Raw genomic sequence first — 18,720 nt, forward strand, 5'->3', positions numbered from 1 at the left:
ACAACGAGAATATGTTCTGAGAGATGCACCATTAACTGATTTTGTTATTGTACAACCATCATGGAGTGTACTTACACAAACCTAGATGGTACCACTTGCTACACACCTAGGCTCCGTGGCATAGCCTATTAATCCTAGGCTACAAACTTATACAACATGTTACTGTACTGAATACTGTAGGCAACTGTAACACAATGGTAAGTATTTGTGTATCTAAATATATCTAAACATAGAAAAGATAATGCATTGCACCACAGACATTGCGATGGCTAAGACCTCACTAGGCGACAGGAATTTTTCAGCTCCATTATATTCTCATGGGACCACTAGTATAAATATGGTCCTCTGCTGACTGAAGCATCATTATGCACCTCATGACTACATAGTATCTGGGACTTTTTTCCAGTAAATAAAAAACAATGTTGAGATAATGCTGAGTTACTTACCTGAGGGTCATAGATCAATATAGTTAGAGTCGTTAATATCTCTTAATACTAATCAATTTTGCAACAAATGTACATATCCTTGATCAGAAGACCCTAAGATGGGCTTATTTAAAATGATCTTAGCACAACAATAAAAGGTCATGTGCCCATCTTTTATGTTATGACCAAGTTTTGGGATTCATTTTCTCAACATGCCCTGCCTTCCTCCGCCACTAATAGTAAGCTACATGTGCACCTCCATATATGAATCAAGAAAGGTAAGTCTCTCTAAAAGTGGCTTAGATAATTAAAAAAGCAACAAAATTGTACAAAATAATGAGCTGCTTTTTAAATGTTCCCATCATTATTAATATCCAAGTCAAAAATATGAGGGCTTTCTATCAACAACCTCTGTAGGTAGAATTTTCAATGGGGAGTGAAGCTGAATTAGGTATTTTTGAAAGCCCCTATCAACACACTAAGACTTTTGATGATGAGGATCCATCAGTAAATATTGAGAAGTCAAATTATTCTTGTCCCCAGAAAGCTTACAATCATGTTTAGTCTAATGTACAAAAAACAACAAGAAAAAAACATAAGCTTGGTTACAATTACATCTGACTTTGTATTAAACTTTAGGAGAATAACAATGATGGAGAAGGTGGGGAAGGCTTCACAGAGGAGGCAGGAATCGAGTTGGTCTGGAGGAAAGAAGATGTTATGGGCTGAGTTGCATCCCCCAGAATGCATATGTTGAACCTCAAGTACCTCAGAATTTAAGCGTATTTGAAAATAGGGCCTTTAAAGAGGAAATTAAGTTAAAATTAGGTCACTAGGGTGACCAGTGTGGCTGGTAAATAAGAAGAGGCAATTAGGACACAGACACATGGAGGAAAGACTGTGTGAAGACGCAGGGAGGTGACTGCCACCTACAAGCCAAGGCGAGAGGCTCCAGCAGAATCCAACTCTGCCAATATCTTGATCTTGAACTTCAATGTCTCTAGAACTGTGAGAAAATTAATTTCTATTGAGCCACCCAGTCTGAGATACTTTGTTATGACAACCAGAGAAAACTGTATGGTAGGACTGAAATCTACAGAGAAATAAAAGGAAAATAATTATCTTCCAGGAAAAAAGAATATGGTAAATAAAGAATTCAAAATGAGGTCAGGCATGGATGAAGAACATACTTTTGAAATGAGTCTATATTAGTGAAAGGTACCTTCAACTAACATTGTAGTAAATAGGACTCTTTCCTTTTTTCCCCATACATTGTCTTGAGAGAGATAAATCTCTCAACCTTCACATCTCTATCCAAAATTTACTTCCTCAGATGTCGTTCCCTACCATTCTTTCCAAAACATCGGAGCTCTTCCACTCCATCATTATTGAACCCTTTACCCTGCTGCTATACACTGAATGTTTATGTCCCAAATTCATATGTTAAAATATGACCTCCCCCCCTCCGAAAGTGATGATATTAGGAGGTGGGGCCTATGGGAGATGATTAGATCATGAGTCCAAAGTCCTCATGAATAGAATTAGTGCTCTTATAAAAGAGACTCCAGAGAGCTCCCTTGCCCCTTTTATCATGTAAGGATACAGCAAAATGTTGTCATCTATGAACCAGAAAGTGGGTCTTCACTAGACACCCAATCTGCTGGCACCTTGATCTTGAACTTCCCAGCCTCATGAACACTGAGAAATTGCTGTTCTTTATAAACCACTCAACCTATAGTATTTTTGCTATAGCAGCCCTAATGACTAAGACACCTGCACTGCTTTTTCACAGCACTCAAATCTCAAATTATAAAATTTATTTTTAACAGTTATCACCTATCTCTCCACACTAGACTGTGAGTTCAATAAGATAAGACCTCCACTCTAATTCACCACTGTATCTCCAATACTCAGAACATTTCCTAACAATTTGTAGGTGTTCAATAGGTATATCTAATGAATTAATTGCCCTGAGAAAAGCAATCAAGAGAATTTTCTTTGAGAGGCATGGAAAAACCAGGAAGGCAATTCTGGCGAACACTGGAAGAGGATTCTGCCTGATTTTCCCTTGCTTTAGGGTGGCAAATCTGAGGCTCTTGAGAGACTACAAATCTTGTACAAGTAGGAGGCACAGAGGACCAGCCCAGGAGCTGATTAGAGAGGCTTATACACACCACACACAACAGAGACACACATACATACACAAAGACATGCTGTGTTAGCCTATGTGAAAGGGAAAGTTGGATTCAAGGCAAGGACCAACAGATTAAATATTTAAACATTCTTCTGTATAGTAAGCCAATGAGGATAAACGTACAAATAGAATGCTGACAAGCATTTAAAATATCTATCACATTATTCTGTTAATATATATATCACATTATTCTGTTATATACATTACAGGTCATATGAGGAATCTGAAACTCTCTGCAGCCCTGCCCAAATATAGGAAGCCATTTAGGGCTGTTCAACATATCTAGGATTTGTTATTCTTGACACGTGAATGAATGACTGCCTTGGTTCAGCTGTTCTTTTTCTAAATCATTTTTAACAAGTGCATATTAATGGCGATTACTGTTTTATTCATGTTAGGTTATCATTATTGCAGTTAACCTCACATTTACTTTGCTAGTATCCTTCTTTGAAAATCTTTGACATTTTAGTTGGTTTTGATTTGTCTTTCTGGTCACACTCCATTAATAATAACTTAAATCTGAATAGTCCTTTTTGGCTTATGAAGAATTCATATTATCATTTGTACCCCTGAACAGCTCTGAGGGATAGGCAGAGATTATAATTGCTATTTTACAGGTAAGAAAACTGAGGCTTAGTGAAGATAAAGGACTTGTCCAAGGTCATAGGCATGAAGAATGGCAGAGCCAAAACTTAAATACAAGTCTTTTGACTTCTTTGACAGTGCTTTTGTCATATGACATGACACCCATCACTAAGCCAGCCTGGCTGGCAAAGATTCAATGTTCACACACATTAGATATGCTTATATTCAAGAACACAAACACACACACACACACACACACACACCAGCTGTCAAATAGAAATCAAAGAAAATATTAAGGAGAACTCACAATATTATCAATATTATTGTGCTCCACATTCTCAGAAAGAGAGGCATGAAAACCCACTATCACAATTTCTTCCCAGCAAAAATTCCAAGGCTCCTTCTTTATCGCCAGGTGTTTGTATAAAGTTACCCAAATTTGATGTTCTTTTGAGTGATTTGGAAGAACCACCACACCACTTTGACCACCAAAAATATCCTCAGGGACAGGAGAAAAATTAGTAGGAATAAGTAAAGTGGTAAATTCTAACCAGGGCCCTTACATAAATATTCAAGTTAAAACTGAACAAAGTTTATTTAGATAAAGAGCCAGAGAAATGGCAGAAGGCAGACCTAAAGAGCTGGTTTACAGGACAGAAACACCGAGCCTATGAGAGGAAATAATTCAACTGGTATTCTTCCAGGCATTTCATCTCCTTCCAGTTTTCCAGTATTTCATTAGATTGTCCTGGTTTCAAGATTATGAAGTATAATCCAACACATCCACTGAATTGATGGAAGGCTGAAGGGCCAAACATGCTAGCTTATTATTAAAGGCTTCACCACAAGTCTGGGGTTCAATAATTAAATTCATTCATCCCCAAAAGTAGAATTAAGTACCAGCTTATAAATTACCAGATATTACTACACATTTCTGGTATGGATTAACACTTTCAGATCTCTAGTAACTGTCTTACAGACATTGAATGTTAGAGCTAGAAAAGACTTAAGGGAATATCCAAGTCTTATTTTAATAAATGAAGAACTTAAAGAAATTTGTTTAGATACACATAACTAGACAAGAAATAAGTACTGATCTTTGAGTGAAAAAAGCAAAAAATAGAAGTGTGTATACTATACTGCAATTTATGTTTGAAAAGGATGTATATGATATGTGCATATCCACAGACTATCTGAAAAATATGAGGAAAAATTGTTGCTTCAAACATAAGGGATTTTAGACACTGGAGAACAGAAGTAGGAGGAAAATTTACTTTTTGCTAGATATCCTTTGCTACTCAATAACAGTTTACACATCTGTCACCCCTACTAAGAGTACAAACTCCTTGATGGTAAGGCCCACCAGCCATATTATATTCATCTTAGTAATCCAAAATGGGCCTAGCAACTGTTTCTTCATTTTTTCAGGGGAAAAATGATTAGTTAGTATATTTAGAAAAATTGTAAAGCTTGAATTTTGTGATAGGGATTCATTTTAAATATTTTCTTAGGTGCTTTTTATTAGCCAATCCTTTTGTAGCCTGTATATACTCTTGGCATTACCCTTGAATAGGATATTGCAAAATCAACGCACATTTTCTAAGAAGTAGAAAACTATGATCCAGAATTAAGTAAGGCAAAAGCAAAGAAAACAACTCTCAAGAGAATGGAAATTGAATTATTTATAGACAGAAGTTTTTTCAAAGTTTTCCAGAAGATACTTACATTAAAAATTGTGAGAAATTTGCCACTTCTCTCTCTCTCTCTCCAGCATTATGATGACATGTCCCTTAAGATTCAAATTTTCATTAAGTCCGTTAATAAAGTGTGAGCATGGAGTGGGTGTATGCCCAGCATTAGTACTACAGAGGGCAGGGAGTGGGCAGGCAGAATATTGAACAGACCTAAGTGTGTATCACACTTGCCCTCTAGTGTGCATTTGCCAACAATGCACTTCTCTGGGCTGTCTGGTTTTAAGCCTAGGGCGTTTCCAAACAGAGGTCTTTTCAAGCTGGTTTTTATAAACAGATAAGCCCCATTTATATTAGTTCTGTTTACTGCCAATTTGTAAAGAGTTCTATTAATGGGCTTAGAAGCAGCATATTCTTATCAATAGTTAAACATCTCCCTCTTATTCATACAACTCTTTTGCTTCGTAAACAAAAGGACAAAGATAGACTTTCTTTCACAAAAGGACAAAGACAGACTTTAATGGTCCAATTAACCAATTTCTAAACTAATGAATTCACAGTATTTTAATACAAGAAGTAAAGGTGCGTAATTATGATAGTGATTTTTAAAATATTTCATATTGTCACATGAAGAAGCATTTTCTCTTCAACTCAGAAGACTTCTGAAGTCTTTGTTCCTGTTTGCTCTTTACATTTACATTTATTTGTGACTACATCAAAGCAGCCCTCATCTGGCAGATGAAAAATCTCTACTGTAGCATAAAGCCTACAAATTATTAACTGTTTCCATTTAGAATATAATTTTGGCACTTATTAACACAGCCTAACTTGTCACCAGTTTTGCCTTCTTTATCAGAATATATTCTGTTAGGATTAGGTTTCATGCAAATGTAGACTGCCCAAACTAACAGCAGCTTAAAGAAGATAGAACTTCACTTCTCTCTTGGGTAAACAAAGTCCAGATTTAAGGATTGGTATGGCATCTTGTATTCAACCAGGGCTGAGGTTTATTCTAGCTCATTTTATCATTCTCGGTGCACTGCATTCGCCTCATGGTTCAAGATGTGTGGTCTGTTTTCAGTAACATATCAGCAATCCAGCCAGAAGGAAGGAGGAAGGGGAAGACATATCCGCTCCTTTTTAGGATTCTTCCTGGAAGGTACACCCATGACAACCATACACAATTGGCCAGAATGGCTGAAATGGCCCTGACAGGCTGAGATGTCTTCATTCTGGGCTGCTCTATTCCCAGGTGAAGACAGGAAAACAGGGCAAGAAAGGCAGAATCGATATGGGGGACAACCAGTAGTCTCTCCCACGGTCTATGTTCCTATCAATTGCCTTTATTTGACAGATTTCACTCTTCTCTATTTTTTGTTTATTTGTTTGTTTTCTATAGAAAGGTAGCATTTTCCTTTTCATTTGCCTTCTATCATGAAGTTCTGATGTTAAAGACTGTTTCCCTTTTTTTCCCCATTCTATCTCTAAATAAACTCAAGTCACTTGGCCTTGCAGAGTTTCACCAAGTTGGTGCATTGGTTCCTCCCACAGGTGATGGCTGTGCTGCCTGGCCCTCTGCAGCTGCTGGGAGTGCTGCTTACCATTTCCCTGAGTTCCATCAGGCTCATTCAGGCTGGTGCCTACTATGGGATCAAGCCGCTGCCACCTCAAATTCCTCCTCAGATGCCACCACAAATTCCACAATACCAGCCCCTGGGTCAGCAAGTACCTCACATGCCTTTGGCCAAAGATGGCCTTGCCATGGGCAAGGAGATGCCCCACTTGCAGTATGGCAAAGAGTATCCACACCTACCCCAATATATGAAGGAAATTCAACCGGCGCCAAGAATGGGCAAGGAAGCAGTACCCAAGAAAGGCAAAGGTAACATCATACTCCCAGGCTGTTATAAAACAACAGCTTTCCAAATCTCTAAATTATGGGATCAGAGGGAGAAGATAAATTTTAGAAACTTTAGTTTTAGAATTTGTTATTGGCATTTTTAAAATGCCTACTGTGTTCTAACCATATTCTTGAAAAGTTCAAGCCCTAAAGACACAGATAAGATTACCATTTATGTTTTGCTTTATTATTTTAACTAGCATCAGATGAAATAAAATATATTAAATCACAAATAGTCTATCCTCTTATTGTTTATGTATTCAAACATTCAGCAACTATCTATAGTGAGCACCTATCTGTGTCAGGCTCTGGGCCAGATGCTGGGAGCTAAAGCAGCAAAAAAAAAGAAAGGTGACAAGTCAGTCTTCTGAACTAAGAGAACAATGTTGTAAGGACCTGCTGTGTTAAAAGAAAAGTCACAGGAAAGCATTTTGCGAACTAAGTATTAGACAGGTGCAAGTGTTCTTAATACTACTCTAATTACATATGTCAATCAATAGATCAACAGAAGGAAACTAAGAGTATAGACTGCATCTAGGGATGACACCTGAAAAATCTCTCCTGTTGCTTTCTTGGCATATTTATTTAGCACCTACAAAATGCCCCTCAGTGTGACAGACACTTGACGATAAATTCATTTGGTTTGTCTGGAGTTCTCAGAAACCTAGCACTTGCTGCATCAGAGAAGCAATTACCTTTGAGGAAGTGGAGCCAGTCCCATTAGTTCCTACAATGGCAGGAAGCTCCACCTCTGGAGAACTACTGGCTTTGGAACTTAGAGGCCTAGATGCCTGGATGCCAGAAATGAGAGAGACCTAGTCATTTGACCTTTCTGAGCCTATTTTTCTTCATTTATAAAATAAGATTGTTGAGAGAATCAGTGACATACATGGTAAGTAAAGTGCTGAGTAAATGCTAAAGCACCATAGGAAATTGGAGTTGCTACAACTGCTCATTGAACAAATCCTCAGTAATAACAGAGTGTGTTCCAGGCACTGTGCTAGACACCAGGGATTCCTGATTCATCTCTCCTACTCTTCCCCAAATAACTCAATACAGTAACTACACAATTCACTGGTTAGAAATAGCATGCCTGAATAGTACTATAATCATATCTATTCATATAAAGTATTCCTGACTTTCTTCTCTTTAGGAGCTAGTATTATACCTAGAAGATTATCTCAGACATTTCTTTTCCTTCCTTTATTTAATGGCTTGCCTGGCCTTTGGCACTTCTTGTACTTACTCTGATGGGTACTCATATCTTAAAATATTATGAGTTCTCTGTTTGTATTTTATTCTCTGACAGTAGCTCAGTGAAAAGTACAATGGTCAGGATTAAGGTGCTACTAGTGATATAAGTATTATGCCAAGAAGATATTGGGATCATACATTTCATTTCTCCATGTTATCCATTAGTCCCAGCAGCATGGGAGATCCAGAGTTGTGTTCATCTGAAATACACAGCACAGCATGTTCATTATAACAGCATGTGCTGTGTATTTCAATAACAATTTGAGAAACGGTGACACTTTTCGCATCTGTTCTCTAATCTTGTACTGTAGCTGTATTATTCTTATTCTTGCTGTATAGATAGGCAAGCAGAGATGCTGATGGCTTAAGGGACCCAGTCACAGTCTCACACCAAGACCAGAAAGATAAGCAGAGCTTCTTGTTCCTAAATCAAGCTCTCGACTTCATCCATACTGTTTATCATCCTAAAATATCTTATTCATCTCTCCTACTTAAAAGCCAGATTTGCATATGAGAAATTATTTGTTAAATTAATGAACTAATATTTGAGGCTTAGGAAATCCCACAGCACATTCAAGAAATTAAGCAAATCTACTCATTCTAAAGGAGAGATGTGGAAAGATGTTATTGAACCACACAAAAAATAACTCTATTCTTTCCTTTTATATTCCACATCATACTGTATTTAAGCATAAGAGGAAATATCTTGGCCATAAATTGTTATATTTAAAAACTTTGCCAGGCACAGGAAGAAAAATCCTGCATATTCTCTCTTAAATGTGGAATCTAAAATAATTGAACTATAGAAACCCAGAGGAGAATGGTGGTTACCAGAGGCCTTGGAGTGGGGTAGGAGGGAGAGAATGGAGAGATGATGATGAAAGGTTTAAAGCCTCAGTTAGGCAGGAGAAATAAGTTGTTTTTTGGATAGCTATTGCATAGCATAGTGAGTACAGTTAATAATAATGTATTACACACTTCAAAATCACTGAAAGAGTAAATTTCAAATTTCTCACGAGATAAAATTAAGTATTTGAAATGATAGATATATTTAGCTTGATTTAATTATTCCACATTGTACTCATGAATCATAGTATCGCTTTGTACCCCATAAATAAAATACAACTATAATTTGGATAACGACTCCAATATTGTTTAAAATACACAAACATACACATACACACATACACACACACACACACACACACACACACACACACACACGTACCCAGAACAAATGAGATGAAAATATATATACATGTTAAGTGGTTATCTCTGAGTAGTGGGCTTATAGGCAAATTTGATTCTTCTTTATACATTTTTGAATCTTCCAAATTCACTATAATAAACACACCATAATATCTCCAAGTTTTACACTTGGAAAAATGTTTCTTCTTCATTACTTTTTAGCTTCTTTACTTAACCAATGCTGATACAAGCAGCTTCACATATTAGTTATCAAAAAATACCTCAAATACATAAAAAAAATTGTCAGCTTGATTTTACTTTCTTATTCATTTATTTTTTTCTTTTTAGAGACGGAGTTTCGCTCTTTCACCCAGGCTGGAGTGCAGTGGTATGATCTCGGCTCACTGCAACCTCTGCCTCCCGGGTTCAAGTGATTCTCCTGCCTCAGCCTCCCAAGTAGCTGGGACTACAGGCACATGCCACCAAACCCAGCTAATTTTTGTATTTTTAGTAGAGACGGGGTTTCACTGTGTTGGCCAAGCTGGTCTTGAACTCCTGACTTCAGGTGATGCACCTGCCAGGGCCTCCCAAAGTTGTAGGATTACAGGCACGAGCCACCATGCCCGGCCTGATTTTTAAGTTCTAGAAGATGAGCATATTATTCCTAGTCTTTCCTCTTGATAACTATTAGGCAAATGTGTCAGAACTAAATGGTTGTCAGTACTTCGTTGATGTGAGAGACAATCTACTAATCAATCTCTCTCTCTCCCCCCATACCCCTTCTCTCTCTTCTCTTCCCAGTAGAAATACCATTAGCCAGTTTACGAGGGGAACAAGGTCCCCGTGGAGAGCCTGGCCCAAGAGGACCGCCTGGGCCCCCTGGTTTGCCAGGTCATGGGATACCTGGAATTAAAGGAAAACCAGGGCCACAGGGATATCCAGGAGTTGGAAAGCCAGGTATGCCTGGAATGCCAGGGAAGCCAGGAGCCATGGGCATGCCTGGGGCAAAAGGAGAAATTGGACAGAAAGGGGAAATCGGGCCTATGGGGATCCCAGGACCACAAGGACCTCCAGGGCCTCATGGACTTCCTGGCATTGGGAAGCCAGGTGGGCCAGGGTTACCAGGGCAACCAGGACCAAAGGGTGATCGAGGACCCAAAGGACTACCAGGACCTCAAGGCCTTCGGGGTCCTAAAGGAGACAAGGGCTTCGGGATGCCAGGTGCTCCAGGTGTAAAGGGCCCTCCAGGGATGCACGGCCCTCCCGGCCCTGTTGGACTGCCAGGAGTGGGCAAACCAGGAGTGACAGGCTTCCCTGGGCCCCAGGGCCCCCTGGGAAAGCCAGGGGCTCCGGGAGAACCTGGGCCACAAGGCCCTATTGGGGTACCAGGGGTTCAAGGACCTCCTGGGATACCCGGAATTGGAAAGCCAGGCCAGGATGGGATCCCAGGCCAGCCAGGATTTCCAGGTGGCAAAGGGGAGCAAGGACTGCCAGGGCTACCAGGACCCCCAGGCCTTCCAGGGATTGGGAAACCAGGCTTCCCAGGACCCAAAGGTGACCGGGGCATGGGAGGTGTTCCTGGGGCTCTTGGACCAAGAGGAGAGAAAGGACCAATAGGTGCCCCAGGAATAGGGGGTCCTCCAGGAGAGCCCGGCCTGCCTGGAATCCCAGGTCCTATGGGCCCTCCAGGTGCTATTGGTTTTCCTGGACCCAAAGGAGAAGGTGGGATTGTAGGGCCACAGGGGCCACCAGGTCCCAAGGGTGAGCCAGGGCTTCAAGGCTTCCCAGGAAAGCCAGGTTTCCTTGGTGAAGTAGGGCCTCCTGGCATGAGGGGTTTGCCAGGTCCCATAGGGCCCAAGGGGGAAGCTGGGCAAAAAGGTGTTCCAGGACTCCCTGGTGTTCCAGGGCTTCTCGGACCTAAGGGAGAGCCAGGAATCCCAGGGGATCAGGGTTTACAGGGCCCTCCAGGTATCCCAGGGATTGGGGGCCCTAGTGGCCCCATTGGACCACCTGGGATTCCAGGCCCCAAAGGGGAGCCGGGCCTCCCAGGGCCCCCTGGGTTCCCTGGTATAGGGAAACCCGGAGTGGCAGGACTTCATGGCCCCCCAGGGAAGCCTGGTGCCCTTGGTCCTCAAGGCCAGCCTGGCCTTCCAGGACCCCCAGGCCCTCCAGGACCTCCAGGACCCCCAGCTGTGATGCCCCCTACACCACCACCCCAGGGAGAGTATCTGCCAGATATGGGGCTGGGAATTGATGGCGTGAAACCCCCTCATGCCTACGGGGCTAAGAAAGGCAAGAATGGAGGGCCAGCCTACGAGATGCCTGCATTTACTGCCGAGCTAACCGCACCTTTCCCACCGGTGGGGGCCCCAGTGAAGTTTGACAAACTGCTCTATAACGGCAGACAGAACTACAACCCACAGACGGGCATCTTCACCTGTGAGGTCCCTGGCGTCTACTACTTTGCATACCACGTTCACTGCAAGGGGGGCAACGTGTGGGTTGCTCTATTCAAGAACAACGAGCCCATGATGTACACGTACGACGAGTACAAAAAGGGCTTCCTGGACCAGGCATCTGGGAGTGCAGTGCTGCTGCTCAGGCCCGGAGACCGGGTGTTCCTCCAGATGCCCTCAGAACAGGCTGCAGGACTGTATGCCGGGCAGTATGTCCACTCCTCCTTTTCAGGATATTTATTGTATCCCATGTAAAAACAAAAAACAAAAAACAAAGAAAAGAAAGAGATTTTATAGAAGAAAATGACACACCAAAAAATCCAAATGAAAAACATAATTGCTTCAAAACATTTATACAGTTGGAAAGTTATATGTAAGTGAAAATTTGGACCATCATGTACAAATAAAAACTAAGATGCATGTTTAATACTCCACACAGCAGCCTGTAATTGCGAATGATGGGATAGATTTATGTATCAAGTACTGACACTTGGTTGTACCCACTGGAATACTATTAGCTGTTTTATGTTATATGCTTCCACAATAACCTGCTTATTCAGATCAGTCAAAATATATCAGTATGAAAGATCATAGCTAATGAAAGGCACTCACTCATATTGTTTACTTTAAAATATTTATAAATATGCCTTAAAGAAATATAAATGATAACAATTACATACCGTATTTACTTGCTTAATTTCCTCTGTATTTGTGTAGATACCTTGACATGGAATGTATGGTGGGGAGACCTGTAGTGTTACCGCCCCAGTGGGAGGGGGCCCTGGGGACCCTGGTAATGCTTTAGTCAAAGGGATATCTCTCTCATATCAGAGGCTGTGTCTTTTAGTAACAGGAGTCCTTGTCATAATTGCGTGTCTGTTGTCTCTAAAAGAATGGGTGAACCAATCGGCCATTGTGAATTTATTCAGTGCCTTCTCTGTACCAAGCACTGGGTAAGGCACTTTTGTGGAGCATTAGACAGTAACCCTCAAGGAGCTAGAGAACCGGATGGGAGACATGAGCAGTAATTAACTCACTTGTTCCCCAGAGTTTCTATTTGTGTTTTTTTTTCTGTGACTTATTTTCATATTTTCTTTCCTCCATGCAATTTTCACTATGGCCCAACTAATATAAACACCTGGAAATTACAAGGAAAAAAACTCTTCCTCCAATAACTTTCCAAATTTGTGGAATATTTATTTGTAATAGCAGTTATCAGTTATGCTTATGTAGCATTAAAAATTCTCCTTCTCTGACTACACACACAACCACAGTGTGGTTCTAATCATGGAGATATCAGTAATTTTTAGTAACTGAATTTTGAAGACATTTCTCTGTTTAGCATGTATGCAAATTGATGTATAATCTGAGGTTCCAAAGTCAATTTTTTTTTTTTTTGAGATGGAGTCTTACTCTGTCACCCAGGTTGGAGTGCAGTAGCACGATCTTGGCTTACTGCAACCTCCACCTCCTGGGTTCAAGCAATTGTCCTGTCTCAGCCTCCCGAGTACTGGGACTACAGTCTTGCGCCACCATGCCTGGCTAATTTTTGTATATTTAGTAAAGATGGGTTTTTGCCATGTTGGCCAGGCTGGTCTCAAACTCCTGGCCTCAAGTGATGCACCTGCCTCAGCCTTCCCAAGTGCTGGGATTACAGGCATGAGCCACCGTGCCCGGCCAAAGTCAATTTTCAAAATCCAAGCCATAATTAGTGAGGGGGGAGTTTCAGAATTACATAGAAAAATTAATATTTGAAAAAAATAATTCTGAAATTTCTAATTTAAAAACAGATGTGCTGCTTCTGGGTGTAGGTAGTAAAATTATAAGAAAAGAACTGTTTCTTTAGAAGTGGACTGTAGAAGGGCTATGTAGAATGTCAAAGGGCAACAAGAGCCCATGTTTTTAATGTCATCCTGTACTCGGCACAAATCAAAGGCCAATACAAGTCTGAAAACGAGAAATAAATATTTTTCCAGGTTTTTGCTTGGGCACATACTAACTGCTTTGGGCATTCTAATCTGGTCTCCAAACACCGAAGACCCATTTCGAGCCTGCTATTAGCCTGCTGCTGACTCTATTAGTCATTTGGAGCAATAATGTGGGGTTATGGTGGTGGAATCTTGTATATTTTTGTCAAAAATAAAACCGTGAGTTAAGGAGATAGATATAGATGGAAAAATACACAAATAAATACGGTATGAAAACACATGGAAATGTGTCTTTGTCAAATCTGAATCATTATTACCATCACAAAAATTCTTCTCTTGGCCAATATCTCATTTCCCTATACAGTATACAAGCACCATTTCTTCTCAATTTTTAAGAAGAGAAATTAGTCCATTACCACAGGGGTTCTTGTCACTACTAATTATACAACAATCTTTTCCCAACAAAAAGATGTCCTTCACAACCTTTGTTTTCAAAGCAGACAGCATCTATGTGGCCAAATATACTTTGGGTTGTTCTTGAGGATACTGTTTTTGGGCTGATGACTATGGGGACAACATGGATCCACTGGGCTCCTTCTGCTAAACAGCCACACTGAAATGGTTTAAAAGCAAGTCAGATCAGGTGATTTGTAAAATTGTATTTATCTGTACATGTATGGGCTTTTAATTCCCACCAAGAAAGAGAGAAATTATCTTTTTAGTTAAAACCAAATTTCACTTTTCAAAATACCTTCCAACTTATTTATTGGTTGTTACTCAATTGCCTATATATATATATATATATATATATATGTGCGTGTGTGTGTATGCGTGTGCATGTGTGTGTATGTGTATTATCAGACATAGGTTTCTAACTTTTAGATAGAAGAGGAGCAACATCTATGCCAAATACTGTGCATTCTACAATGGTGCTAATTTCAGACCTAAATGATACTCCATTTAATTTAAAAAAGAGTTTTAAGTAATTATCTATGTGCCTGTATTTCTCTTTTGAGTGCTGCACATGTTAACATATTAGTGTAAAAGCAGATGAAACAACCACGTGTTCTAAAGTCTAGGGATTGTGCTATAATCCCTATTCAGTTCAAAATTAACCAGAATTCTTCCATGTGAAATGGACCATATTATTGTTATGTAAATACAGAGTTTTAATGCAGTATGACATCCCACAGGGGAAAAGAATGTCTGTAGTGGGTGACTGTTATCAAATATTTTATAGAATACAATGAACGGTGAACAGACTGGTAACTTGTTTGAGTTTCCATGACAGATTTGAGACTTGTCAATAGCAAATCATTTTTGTATTTAAATTTTTGTACTGATTTGAAAAACATCATTAAATATCTTTAAAAGTGTGTTTCTCATCTTGTTCATATCATTCAGTTGACAATGAACCTCAAAAGTATTTTTAAATTCCTACTGTTATGAATTAGCTGCTGAAATAGAGACCTAAAATAAGCATAGCTTACACAGAACAATTTATTCCTCTGGACATAAGAGCTCCTAGGATAAGCAGTCTAGGACTCACATGGTAGTTCCAATCACAGCCCCAGGCTCCTTCCATCTTATTGCTCTTCTACGTCAAGGGTGTTGCCCTCATCTCCATGGTCCAGGATACCTAACCATCAGTCACATTCTATCCCTGGGGAGGATGAACAAAGCAGGAAGGACAGGACATGCTTTTTGTCTTAAAGGACTCAACCTAGCAGCTGCTTGAATCACTCTCTCCCACATCCCGTGGCTCCAAATTTAGTCACATGACCACTAGAAGCTGTAAGGAAGTGTGGGAAATTGAATAGTCTACGTAACCACATGCCCAGCTAAAAATCAGGGGTTCTAGTAGTATGGGAGAAGAGAGAATTGATATTAGGGAATAATTAGCTGCTGCATCTGCCACTTCCATCACAAAAGAAAAAACGGCCATGGACTTCTCTTTTCCCACAAGAGACCGATCTTCAAATATTCCATTCTATTTCACTCTGCCACAAAAAAGCCAAATATTTTGAGGGGAGATAGTCATGAGTGGAGGTAAAGGGAAGAAGCAGACCTGTCTGAAGAGCCTAAGGGTCTTAGTAAGACCCTGAGAAGAAAGAATTATTTTGTGATGACTTACCAATCCCAGAATGATCATAACTTACCATGTCTAAAATATTATAAAAGGATTATTCAAATCATTCAATAAACAAGTATGTACCACCAGTCTATGGCTGGTTAACTTACTTGTTTAAACCATCAGGCTGGAAACGCAAGACTACAACTTCCATTCCCATACAGCCCAGTTAGTTTGGTTTTATTTCACAGCCAAATACACTTCCCTCACAGTCATCTTACTGGCATACAGTGTTGTCACAAAAATGAATGGAAGAACAGATAGAGGAAATGGAGGCAGGGAAGAATAAATGGTTAGAATTCGGAATGCTGAACAGCAGGGCAAATCTATCATCACCATTACTAAATAAAGGAAATCAAAATGCATCTTACAATGGGTGTATAGTACCCCTTTATATTAAAACAGAACACAAATAAAGTAGCCCCTACTTGGTGCCTGATACTACTAAGCAATGTGAGGCATACAAAAGGAGAGAAAACATCTCTTCTCCTTAAAAAATTATCTTCTGGGCCAGGCGTGGTGGCTCACACCTGTAATCCCAGCACTTTGGGAGGCTGAGGCAGGCGGATCACGAGGTCAAGAGATCGAGACCATCCTGGCCAACCTGGTGAAACCCCATCTCTACTAAAAATACAAAAATTAGCTGGGCATGGTGGCACGCACCTGTAGTCCCAGTTACTCAGGAGGCTAAGGCAGGAGAATCGCTTGAACCCAGGAGACAGAGGCTGCAGTGAGCCGAGATTGATCCACTGCACTCCAGCTTAGTGACAGACCAAGACTCTGTAAAAAAAAAAAAAAAAAATTATCTTCTGCTTGGAGGATATTAAGATGTTTGTTAAACAGAAAACTGATTTCCAAGAGCAGAGCCTGCACAGAGCAGGGTGGTGTGATGTTGACTGGATTCATACGTGCTAAAGAAATTCAGAAAGAGAAAGATAGTTCCATGCTGCCCTCTTCCTGGGTATACCTTCTCTGACCTGTCTGCTGGGTAAACTCCTCACCCTTCAGGGTCATTTTCTCCCCCACATCACCAACATGCCTCATACATTCCTCTGTCCCTTCATTTTGTCTGCTTTGTAACTGAACCACTTGTCTTTCCTATTATAGCATAAGCTTCTTGTGAGCAGGCTAGTTCTTTCATTTTTTCACCCACAGCCCATCACAGAATAGTGGTCTAATACCAGGATGAGGAAAGAATGAATCTCTCAAGAATGCTGTGGGGTAAGAGGTGGGGGCAGGGAGTCCTAAACTGGATGTGAGGTTAGACCGAATGGCAGGAAACTCTCTTCTAGCTCAGGTATTCAAGATTATGTAAAAGCTAACTGTGGGATAAAAATTTCACATTGTTTTTTGGAGAGCTGATTTTTAAAGAAGTGTAGAATTTGGATGGAGGGATCATGAAAGTATCCCAAGATAAACAGCTTCTTCTCCTCTAATCGAGAGGAGAAAACGAGGTGTGTACGTCTATGTGTCTTGACTGGCAGGAGGAAAGGAAGTTGAGCTCAGGGAAATGGTCTGACTAGATCAGAGCATCTACCCAAGAACTAGTAAAGGAAATTAATTTAATAACTAAAGGAAGGGCAAGTGACACAGTGCTTTACATACAGGGAAGAGACACTTCTATTTTTAATACGCAATAAGACACTATAGGTCCTTAAGTGGGAAAAAGGCATAAAAATAGGTATTTTGGAAAAATTATTTTGATGATGCTATGAAGCTGACACTGAAGAAGGCAGGTTATAATTGGTAGTAAAGCCAATTATAAGACCAGACCATCTTTTATGCAGAAATGAAATGTTGGGTGATGGTGAAGGACCCTAAACAGATCTTGCAAGTGAGGAGGTAGAAGCAGGTAGGTTCAGGCGTCAGGGTTTAACAGCTGCATGACAATGAAGCTGTTTCAGGGCCTCAGAACTGGGATGATGAAGAACGGAAAAACTGAAGAGCTAGCTGAAAGACTGAATTGGACTCGGGGACAATACTAGATGGCCTTATAAGACAGAAGGAAGCTTGGCCCCAAAAGAAGGAAACTTGACCCCAAATGGCAGTCTCCTCCCATTGACAAACTTGGAAAACAGGGATGGTGCCATCAACAGAAATGGGTAGGCCATTAGTAGAACCCATGCCAGGCAGGATACAGGGGAAGACACCAGTTTGTTTATAGACTTGTTGAATCTGACCTGATGGTGGGTTTTTTAGTTTGCTAGGGCTACCATTAACGAAGTGCCACAGACTGGGTAGGCTTAAATAACATACTTTATGACAGTCCTGGGGCTAGAAGTTCAAGATCAAGGTGTCAGCAGGGTTGGTTTCTTCTGAGGCCTCTCTCCTTGGCTCATAGATGGCCATGATTTATCTATGTCTTCACATGATCTTCCCTCTATCTGTGTCCTAATCTCTGCTTTTTATAAAGACACCAGTCATATTGGATTAGGGTTTACCTTTGTGACCTCATCTTAACTTAATTGCTTAAACGCCCTATTTCCATATATGTCACATTCTGAGGTCCTGAGGTCCTGCAGATTAGGACTTCAACATATGCATTTTGGGGGACACGATTCAGTCCGTAAGAGTGGAAGATGCCTGTGCTCCAAAGATGTGTTTTTGGCAGGAAGATGAAGGGTAGAACTGTGAGCATGGGGAGAGGCCTCATGGCCTCTTGTAATAAGAGGGAGAAAAAAGACTGACCTGTAATTAGTAACACCATTTGCAGAACAAAATAAATTGCTTTACAATTTCCTCCTTTATTTACTGCAGGAAGTTAGTTTAACACATCATTTCATCAAAGATACAGCAAAAGTAAACATCATCCAAATACATATGGAATTACAAGGAACTCCAAACATACAGAGCCAACATAGAGTTGAAACCAGTCATGTCTTACTATATTTCGGGAGTTTCTCTCCTTAATGGTTGTTGTGACCAGTAAAATGCAAATGTTCATGCTCATTCCATATCCTGAATAACA

General features: G+C 40.4%; 1 protein-coding gene across 10 annotated transcripts in view; it reads left to right on the forward strand.

The window, feature by feature from the left end:
• The window catches only part of COL8A1 (collagen type VIII alpha 1 chain), a 155,472-nt gene extending 140,475 nt beyond the window's left edge, over nt 1-14,997 (forward strand). For 5 of the 10 annotated variants that reach the window (XM_054482982.2, XM_063661504.1, XM_063661506.1 and 2 more), the window contains 2 exons: nt 6,447-6,777; nt 10,042-14,997. In XM_054482982.2, coding sequence (XP_054338957.1) covers nt 6,450-6,777; nt 10,042-11,948 — 2,235 coding nt within the window. In that variant the 5' untranslated portion in view covers nt 6,447-6,449 and the 3' untranslated portion in view covers nt 11,949-14,997. Of the gene's footprint in view, nt 1-6,446; nt 6,778-10,038 lie in introns of all 10 variants that reach the window. The other 5 variants (XM_054482981.2, XM_063661500.1, XM_063661502.1 and 2 more) reach the window with 1 other exon arrangement.
• Nucleotides 14,998-18,720: the final 3,723 nt, after the last annotated feature.

This window comes from Pongo pygmaeus, chromosome 2 (assembly GCF_028885625.2).
Source record: "Pongo pygmaeus isolate AG05252 chromosome 2, NHGRI_mPonPyg2-v2.0_pri, whole genome shotgun sequence".
In the NCBI taxonomy this organism is placed as follows: domain Eukaryota; kingdom Metazoa; phylum Chordata; class Mammalia; order Primates; family Hominidae; genus Pongo; species Pongo pygmaeus.